Source organism: Gambusia affinis, linkage group LG21 (genome assembly GCF_019740435.1).
Source record: "Gambusia affinis linkage group LG21, SWU_Gaff_1.0, whole genome shotgun sequence".
Classification (NCBI taxonomy): Eukaryota; Metazoa; Chordata; class Actinopteri; order Cyprinodontiformes; family Poeciliidae; genus Gambusia; species Gambusia affinis.
The window spans coordinates 10,275,376-10,285,106 of NC_057888.1; the positions used below are offsets into that span (position 1 = coordinate 10,275,376).

A 9,731-nucleotide genomic window follows, 5' to 3' on the forward strand; every position below is an offset into this window, starting at 1 on the left:
CCTGAGCCTAAACTGTCTCCAAGTCTGGGTCAGCAGGATACAGAACTAAATACACGGAATACAAATCTACTCAATGCTTTAGTGTACATATCTGTGTGCTGATTGGTCACAGAAAATCTTAATAAAGTAAGTTAAAGTTTATGGGGAAAAAGAGAAAAAAAAAAGAATACTTTTGCAGTACTTAAACCCACCAAACGTCACTAGTCGGCACTGCCTGCTGGTTAACAGGCTCACAGTTTCTTTCAGAATCTGAGACATGCATATCGAGACTGAAACTCAAAATTGCACCAGAATTAAACCTTCCCAAAGAAGATTTGGCAGCGAGGGAAATTGAAAACATGTCTTTTCATTTAGTGCAATAACTATAGACAGTTTTGACAGTGTGCACTGCTTCAGCTATGGTCCAGATGATTTTGGTGACCTTCTACATGCGTCTCTCAAATTGCATACATACAAGAAATTCTGAATATCTGCTGCTCAGCTGACAAACCGTCTTGTATTATCACATGGCCTACAGTCTATTACACTGATTTAGAAGTCCTGTCCCGCCCCTGCTGTCAATGGTTAAAGTATAAATACATCATGTCACCTTTAGCCAGCGGCAGCTCCCTCTCAAGGAGCCAGAGGGACCCACTGTCCAGCCTGCGCTCTGTGGATGACCACCACACAAAATTGACATTTCTTTCATTTTCTTTCTCTTCATATTTTAACTTGAGTTTTCATCCATCTGTCCAAACTTAAACTTTGCTGGGAAACCTCTTGGGACTGCTGCGTTCAAGGTCAGTATCACAACAGGTGCTGAGGACAAGCTGAACTGTGTGACCGTGTGGCATTTGAACAGCAGGCTGTCTAACAGGACAATGTGGGGACTGAACTGGGGAGAGGGGTTAACTTTACATTTGTGACACTGAAAATCAAAAACTGATAGTCCGGGTTAATACAAAGCGTTGAGTTTAGTGTGTCATTTTGTCGAGCATATATTGCTGCTGGAGTGCATGAATTAACTGTAGAGTTGTCTGGTTAAAAATAGCAGACAGCTGCACTTTGTTGACACATTACACTCTCCCCATTGTATTCAGTCCATGTTATCCTCATGCTACTTTTAGAAAGAAAATATCAATACATTTCCTGCATCTCTATAGCACATAATAAAATCCCTGCAGTTAATTTATTTGAGTAATTTCAAAGCCAAAAGCTTACATTGTTGATTTATTACATATTTATGCTAATGTTAGCTTGCAGCTAACTAAATCCAAAACTTACTCTATTAAAGTAACTTCTATCAAATGACTTTATTAGAAGCCTTCAGCTCACCTGCATTGTTGGGTCTGATTTCCCTCATCTTCCGAGATTCTTTGTCAGAGCAATTGGCAATTTCTGCTGGAAAACGACACCAACATCTTCATAAAGTTTGTCACTAAGAGGAAGCGTGAACATTTTCTGACTTTTGTCTTGAGAAAACACATTTAAACAGGGATCTTCAAACCGAGGCCTCGATGTCCGGTCTCCTGCCACCTTTACATGTGGCTCTGCTTCAAAACACCTGAGTTAAATAATGAGGTCGTCAGAACTCTGGAGAGCTTTACTGCATATTGAGGAGGTGATTCAGTCATTTGACTCAGGTGTGTTGAACCTTTGTTCCCACATAAACCACAAATATTAGTCTATAGGGACAAACAGTTTTGCTTACAGAGTACATTAAAAGCAGAATAAAACCAGTTTTTCCATTTGAACCTGCAGAAAGCCCTTCCACTCTTGCGTGCTGGTCGGTCGTTACTGCATGGAAAAACCTAAATATCATGCAACTGGAATTCAAACCTGGTTATCACACCTTTCAAGTTATTATGATTTTAAAGGCCTGGCAATAATTCAACCTGGGTGTGGTCAGTGAAGTCTAACAAAAAACACTGTGAAGTCATGATTAAATTGGAGTGCAATTATATTTCCACATGGGGCCATTTCAATTTGGATAGCCTTTTTCCTTCTTTAATGCATAAAATTAGAAAACTGCCTTTTCAAATTTTCTCAGGTCATCTTTCTCTACTTTAGAAAATTGTTGACTGATCTGAAACATTTAGTTCAGGCATACAAGCTTGAAAGCAGAAGAAATTGTTAAAAGCTCTTCAGTGATTGGTAGTCATGTCCTTTATTTTTCAGTTTTGGCAACTGGTGGAAACCCTGTGGTTCTATGTATATTATTAATCTAGATAATGTTTAGCTAAATATGCAACACACTGAATTGATTGTGATTTGTTCTCATTAGCCTCCAAAACTCATTGTCATCATGGGAATCAAAGCTGCACTTCCTAAGTATGAGATCTACTTCTACAACACTGTGCTGTGTCTGGCCATGTTCTGGACAGCCAGCTGGATCTCTGAAGTGTCGAGCTGTAAGTACGCTGATGAGTTCTTATAATGCAACAAAAGACAGGATAGAATGAGAAGGATACCCTATGCTGACACACACAGTGGTTACAAGCGTCAAAATTGTGCAAATGGTCATTTAGTTTCACAAAAATGTAAAAACTTACCAGTGTATTATTGGTGTTCACTGGTACATTTTTATTTAATATTTCATTGGCACATCTTATTAATTACTATAAACGTTAAATGAAACAGGTGCTAGGTTTTGTAGTTTTCACAGACTACAAAAATATGAAAAGTGACACTTGTACCTTTTTGAAAATGCACTGAAAGGTTACATCCTGGTATTGTTTCCACACAGCAGAATGTTATTTTCTCTTCTACAACTGGAAGCACATCGTCACACCAATCAGTGCTAATTTTAGATTATTTTAGTATTTAATTCTCACATATTATGAAATCAAATCTTAATATTTGCTTAACAAATAATATAAACTGCTGCTGATGTAATATAAACTAGCTGGACTAACTGGACTATTTCTTTACCTTTTTTTTATCAGCTTTGTTTTTGTTCTCCCTTTTAAAGGTAAAGGAAAAAAATTAGGCCAAAAGGCCAACACTGTTTAAAACATAGTAAAGATAATATGGCAGGAAATCTATAATAAAGAACTTAAGAAATTGAGTAGTTTTAAATATATTCTCATGATGCATATAACATATGTTGCATGTTGAAATTAGATAGAATGAGCATGCAATATAAAAAGAAGAAAATGATCAATAAAAAAAAAAAAAAGAATTTGTGATTTTGAATACAATATATTTTTTTTACCGAAAAACGATACAAACATAAGTCAATTTTAAATATAAATATGGGGGAGTAACTTTACATGTAAACAAAACAGAATCTGCATTATACACGTATGTTAGTTTTTCAGTGTGACGCTGAAGAGTCAGAGCTATACTGAGCATGCTCAGTAGATCGGGTGTCACTATTAATATCACAGAGGACAAAAAGAAAACTGTTCTGTGTTGAACCTTTTGTTTAAGTCTAGTAAGAACACATACACATCCAAAACAACTGGAACACATATTTGTCATGATAAACCAGGTCCTGTGACATTAAATTATAAATTTGCAATTATTCATTATTTTTGTCACTACTAACATATTTTATTCTCACTTCCATCCTGCTGTCATGTTTCTCAGCCAATGTAAACAGAAAGACATTTAAAGCCAGTGTGAAACCAGGATACTTTGGGAGAAAAATGGTAAGTGATGACGTGATATTTAACACCATTGGAATATTATTAAGCATTTGCCTTGTTATCCACAGGACACTGCAGATCTGGAGTGGATGATGTGGTTCTCCACCTTCAGAGAGCACATCCTGTTCGCCCTCTCTGGTCACGTGCTCTTTGCCAAGATCTGCTCCATGCTGGCTCCTCAGGTTGCTTAAACTTTACCATAAATCATATTTAATTTTTTTAGATCATTCTTAATCTGTTGGCATCTGCAGATCACAACTGCATGAACACTAAGAGGATAAGAAAACTGATTGATGTCTTGATGTGACATTAATTAGTTAATCTCAACTTGTATTTGGTGAGTTTTAAATAAGAAAAAGAGGCAGAAAGTAGACTTAAAATGTACTCCTTTTCAATGCAAATTAGCCTTTCTGTGTAATATGTCTCTTACAGTTCAGGTCCTTGGTTTACATGGTGTATGGTCTGCTGGCGGTATGGACCAGCATGGGTTGGACCTATGTCTCCCTCATGCTGTCCCACTGCATCCTGCTCTACAGCATCTCCTTAGTGAAAATCCGCTGGCTCTGCTTCGTCGCTGGTCTCTGCACCCTCGCCACTTTCAAGTGTGAACCTTTCGTGTCCTGGCAGGTGAAACAGCTGGCAAACTTTGAGTCCCTCATTTGATTATCGGTGTGCAGAATTACTGTAAGTCTTCCACACAGGCAGGTTTTGTGGAAGGAGACTTTGAGCTGCGGCATGTCCTCTTCTATGGAGGCTGTGGGTTCACGATCATGCGCTGCATGAGTTTTGCTTTGGAAAACTGTGAACGGAAAGATGGGAACTACAGCATCCTGGAGCTGCTCAAGTACAACTTTTACCTCCCTTTCTTCTACTTTGGACCCATCATGACATTTGACAAATTTTATGTGCAAGTGAGTTTCTTTTAATTTAGCACAGTCATTCAACTGTTTAAGGATTTCAGGATTTTCTATTTCATGCACTAGATGGCACCGGTTTCTTTTCTTGCTTGTGTCCAAGTTGCATATTAATATTTTTGTTTATAGTGAATATTATCTATCATATTTTCAGACTTTTACAGTGCCCTGCAAAGAGTATTGCAAAGTGGAAAAATAGCCGTGACCATGACTTTCTTACGTTTTAAAATAAAAAAATCAGAAAATTTGACATGCAGTAGTATTCATCCTCTTTTTCTCTTACACAACTAATATCTACTGCATCCAACTAACTTCAGGAGTCAGAATCATCTAGCTCAGTGGTCCCACACCCTGGTCCTCAGAGCCCACTGTCCTACATGTTTTCAATGTTTCCCTGCTCCAGCAAAGCTGACTTAAATGATTTCATTACCTCCTTTGCATGCCTGCAACTGCTGCCGAAATATGTTAATCGCCTATTCATTTAAGCTGGATGTGCAGCAGCTGGAAAACGCTTAAAACATGCAGGACAGCGGGGTCTGTGGACCAGTGTTCGGACATCTGATCTACAGTATTGTACAAGACTAGTTGTGTTATGTCTTTGCTGCCCTCTGCAGGCCAATAAGTCTGACCTGACCAGAAAAGAAAGGGAAATGTGGAACATCAGCCTGCAGGGTTTGATCTATTTCGGAGTCATTATCGTAGTGGATGTCCTCTTCCACTTCATGTACATCCTCACCATCCCCACTGACATAAAGCTCTTGAAACACCTCTCTGACTGGGCTTTGGGTATGTGCCACAGTATTTGTGTGGTTGTTAAAGTTTTATCTACTATCATGGGGGGAAGACATTTTTCTGCACGCCCAAAAATGCAACGTAACTAATATACCTGCACGTTTCCAGTGGGTCTGGCTTACATCAACCTCGTCTACGATTGGATAAAAGCAGCTGTCATGTTCGGAGTCATCAACACAGTGTCCACACTGGATCACCTGGACCCACCAAAACCACCAAAGTGCATCACTATGCTCTATGTGTTCTCTGAAACGTACGTTCTGCATACAAAGCTCGCCTCCTTTTGGTTAAAACTGAAAACCAGATGACATAAAACATTTCTTTCTTTTTTTGTAGGCATTTTGACAGAGGAATTAATGACTGGTTGTGCAAGTAAGATTTCTTGAATATTCATTATATTAGTTCAGCTGGATGTAGGAGGTTCTGGTGGTTTTTGTGTCCTCAGGTATGTTTATAATTACCTTGGTGGAAAGCATGAGAATGTGGTGGAGGAGCTGGTGGCTACGCTTTGCACCTATGGCGTCACCATCCTCTGGTTGGGCCCCTGCGAGGTCGTCCTGTTCTGGGCTTTCTTCAACTGTTTTGGTCTCAACTTTGAGCTGTGGACCGCTAAGGTCTTCTCCATGGAGCCATTTGCATCCTTTGAGGTGTGTTGTTGCAGTTTTATTCTTTATTTTTGTTTGTTTGTGTTTAGATATTAAGGTGTTGATGTCTTTTTTTTTTGACAGGCTGCTATGTCAGAAGCAATGTCCCGCCGCATAAGAGCAATCTTCAACACGTTCAACTTTTGGTGCATTGTGCTGTACAACCTTATGGCTCTGAACAGTTTGGATTTTGTCAAGTTGGTCACCAAGCGACTGCTTCTGAAAGGTGATTTGAGTTTTACTTGGAGATGCACCAATCAGGCTTGATTTCAAATTTCCAGTTTTTGTAAAGCTTCAAACTGTCAATAAAGATTAGCATATACCAATTTCTCCACAAAAGCTATAATTAATAGCATCCTAAAAATATTTTTCCTTCATTCTTTATTCTTTAGTGTTTCAAAAATGAGACAAAAGTGATTAGGAAATTTTAAACTTCTATTTACACCATATTTGAGTGATTAGCTCCACTAAATGTAAAATGACAACCTTTATTCCCAAAGAATGTACACCTTTGGGGAAAAAAACAAAATATGGCTGCCCCTTTTACAAATCTGGCATGATCTATGACAACCAAAGCCTGTAATTTTGTTGTGGTCCTTCCTGTTATCTGTGGAAGTTAACTCCAGGTCAGTTTGCAATTTTGATGGCGCATCTACAAGCTGAGTAAAATTACTTGCTAAGACATATAGCTTTTGTTCATAACAGCAGAAATATATATTTTCAAAATTACAACAAAAGTATCAAGCATCAAAGGAGCAAAGTAACCAACACCTTTTAAAGTCTTGCTTTCTGCTGCTAGCACAAATATGTGTCTCTACGGAGTCAGAGAGTTGTCTATTTCCAGCATTCATTAGGTAAAAGATGAGTTGAGTCTACTTACATATTTTCTGTTTCCTCTGTCTTAATTTTTTGAATATCCCACTAATCCTAAAAGATGTCTCTCTATGAGTCTTCTTCTAGAAGTTATAACTTCAACACAGAAACGTGCCACTGGTATACCTGGTCCAGTACATTCACAAATTTGGTAAAATGTTTGATTTTTGAGTCAGAAATTCTTGTCAAAGGCTGATTTGACAGTGGTTGTTCACAACTGGGTAAAAAGGCTTAAAATCACAAAATGGCAAAGGATCAAATTGACCAGCACTTTCTGACATCTTGCTCTTTGGTAGCAGTCTGAATAAACGGCCAATACACCCCCAAAGAATAAAAAATTTTCTTTAAAAAAAACTTCCTAAATCTGTGTTTCCTCTGACTTTACTTTCAAACACTTGACTGCAAAGTTCAGCAGTAACAACATCCATAATCAGTGGAATCTGATATTTCTTAGCTATGTGTTCCCTGTTAGGTTTTCAGATAGTCACTGCCTGATCAGAGGTGGTTTAAGGACATTCAGGCCAATTTCAGTAACCAGCTCACTTATTGGTGCATCTCTTATTTTAGCAACATAAAGATTGTTGGGATTTTTTTTATATGGTTTTGAATTTATAACTTCTCCTTTCTCCAGGCTTCCCTATAACTACCGTCATTGTCATGTTTGTGACCTACTGTCTAATTCAAGTGATCAAGGAGCGAGAGAGAAGACTGGCCCTCATCGATGACCCAGATCCACTTCCTCCTGCCCCCCCTCTTAATGCTGCCACCCCCACCTGTCCTCCCACTGCTGCTCCACAGGCAGTGGCTGATTCCAGCAAAGAAAAAGCAGAGTAGAAATTTGGCATTCAGCTAAAAGGTTCAGAGACTAACAGACCATCTAGTCGAGAATATTGGAAGCTTCATTATGTCCTAATTAGCTTTTGTAAAATGAATTTTTAATGATTCTAGGAAGTCACAGGCTGTAAATAAGATTGAGTATTTATATGGAAGGGGTTATTAATAGTTAGTGGAAAACATTAAGTCATATTTATTGTAACATATTGTACAGTCCTGGAGTTATAAAAAAATACTGACAACGAAAGTACCGACTTCCCTGACACTCATAATTACCACTTTACTGTATGAAAAAAAGTGGTATGTGACTGTAAGTCTGCATGAAAAGATTTTTCTTGTAATGCTGTACCAGTTAATAAAACTCTTTTTAATCCCACATGAAAGCCCTTGATGGAAACGCTTCAACAAACCAGTGACATCCGATGCTCTTACCGGCCTTTAAAAAGTTGTTTCTTTAGAAAGGATTTCTTTGCAAGAGGTTGTGTTTTTCGACATATGCTGCTGACATTATCACCATCTTTTACTAAAATTCACTATAAACTGAACTGATTTTGCACAAACGACCCTCACTTCTACTCAGGAAATCACATTGACTTTGCAATACCTTGTCAGTAAGGAAACCAGCCAGAGCCAGAGCAATAATCCTAAAAATGGCCAAAAGATTCTGGGGGAGCAACAGATATCCACAGATCATGAAGAATATTTTCAACTTGTATTTGCAACGTCCTGAAACTGAGTTTTAAGATGAAGCAGCAAAAATGACATTGACATTAAAAGCAGAGTACAGACTACAAAAAAACTTCTGTAGTCACCATTTAGCCAGAAGACATGTAGAGGATCTAGCAAAAATGTGTAAGAAGGTGCTTGGGTGAGATGAGACCAAAATCAAATGTTTTGGCTTTTATGCAAAACACAAACTTGCTGGAAGCTTTAAAAGAGTTGAGACTGGGGCAAAGGTTCAGCAGAATAGTACATTTCATTCAAATGTGAAATGGTAAGTAGCATGTACTTGCAAAGTGCTTTATAAAGTCTAGAGGACCCCAAAGCACCCACTATAGTGAAAGCTTCTGTATTGCAGCCACAGCGGCCCTGTAGCAGTCTGGCAGAGGTAAAGCGTTCTTTGACCACTACCAGCAGGCAAAGCGAATGAAGTGTCTTGTCCAAAGACACAGAGACGGACAAAGCAAGGGCTCAAACCAGCAACACCCGGCAATGGGACGAAGTGCTATACCATCATCGCCAACGCCCAAAGAAATGGCTAAATGAAACACATACATGGGTAAAGACTGTTAAAGATTGAGCAGGGGTTCTGGGCTTCTATAGGACATAAACCAAAAATGGGCTAGCAGTATAAAAAAAATAGCATTTGATTTTAAGAAGGCTCTACAACAAACACAAAACTTAAGTGGATGAATTATTTTTGAGGTGATAACAGATGCCATGAGTGGTTTCTTAAAATAATGTAGAGTCTTCCTGTGACTCCAGAAAAAAAAACTTTCTGGATAACTAAAACCAACAAAAATCACAAGTCTTTCCAGAATTATAGGGAAGAGAGCATTGAGATGAATTGGTGATCTCTTCCACCAATTCATACCAGTCATTCTGGTACAACTTGTACCAGAATGGCTTGTGCAAATCTTTTGGGACCATGTAGGGGTCGTTTCAGTTGTTCAGGTCCAGTTTCAGTATCATTAAAGATGACCTGAATAAAGTCTGACATACAGAACATTTTGTTTGCTGGACTAGTTTTACAATATTTAATTTGTCAAGAGATCAGCTTTGGACTGAAGACGTCAAGAGTTGTGAATTTGGACGCAGCTTTAGAAGGTACCTTTCTACCTTTAAGTTGTTCTTGGCAACTTAAATCTAGCCTTAAATTTCAACCACAGTTGAGATAGCTGGGATAGGATTCGACCTCAATGACGACATGGCTAGGTTGAATTTGTCACAGAGGCCTCATGAAGTATCACAGTTTGCTATACTGGATATGCTTCCAATGAGATATGCCTCAGCTGTTTGAGAGTGGGCGGTTTATCCAGGAGAGC

The 9,731-nt window shown here is 38.5% G+C and overlaps 2 protein-coding genes across 4 annotated transcripts in view; one reads left to right on the plus strand and one right to left on the minus strand.

The window, feature by feature from the left end:
• Nucleotides 1-2,202, minus strand: part of ctdspla (CTD (carboxy-terminal domain, RNA polymerase II, polypeptide A) small phosphatase-like a) — a 45,173-nt gene extending 42,971 nt beyond the window's left edge. The window contains exon 1 of the mRNA XM_044105414.1: nt 1,315-2,202. Coding sequence (XP_043961349.1) covers nt 1,315-1,342 — 28 coding nt within the window. The 5' untranslated portion in view covers nt 1,343-2,202. The remainder of the gene's footprint in view (nt 1-1,314) is intronic.
• Nucleotides 161-8,062, plus strand: hhatlb (hedgehog acyltransferase like, b). Of its 3 annotated transcripts, XM_044105409.1 has the most exons (12): nt 161-779; nt 2,264-2,390; nt 3,571-3,632; nt 3,698-3,811; nt 4,062-4,256; nt 4,331-4,540; nt 5,158-5,329; nt 5,444-5,588; nt 5,672-5,707; nt 5,781-5,982; nt 6,064-6,205; nt 7,484-8,062. In XM_044105409.1, the coding sequence occupies exons 2-12, from the start codon at nt 2,285-2,287 to the stop codon at nt 7,684-7,686; spliced, it is 1,587 nt and encodes a 528-aa protein (XP_043961344.1). In that variant the 5' UTR covers nt 161-779; nt 2,264-2,284; the 3' UTR covers nt 7,687-8,062. The 3 variants fall into 3 exon arrangements, with proteins under 3 accessions (XP_043961344.1, XP_043961346.1, XP_043961347.1); XM_044105411.1 differs by lacking the exon at nt 3,571-3,632; XM_044105412.1 differs by lacking the exons at nt 161-779; nt 2,264-2,390; nt 3,571-3,632; nt 3,698-3,811 and adding an exon at nt 3,882-3,966.
• Nucleotides 8,063-9,731: the final 1,669 nt, after the last annotated feature.

Coding starts and splice junctions, on each gene's coding strand:
- hhatlb (XM_044105409.1), top strand. CDS start 2,285: ATGGGAATCAAAGCTGCACTTCCTAAGTATGAGATCTACTTCTACAAC. Junction 3,633..3,697: donor GATACTTTGGGAGAAAAATG/GTAAGTGATGAC, acceptor TGTTATCCACAG/GACACTGCAGATCTGGAGTG. Junction 5,589..5,671: donor CTCTATGTGTTCTCTGAAAC/GTACGTTCTGCA, acceptor CTTTTTTTGTAG/GCATTTTGACAGAGGAATTA.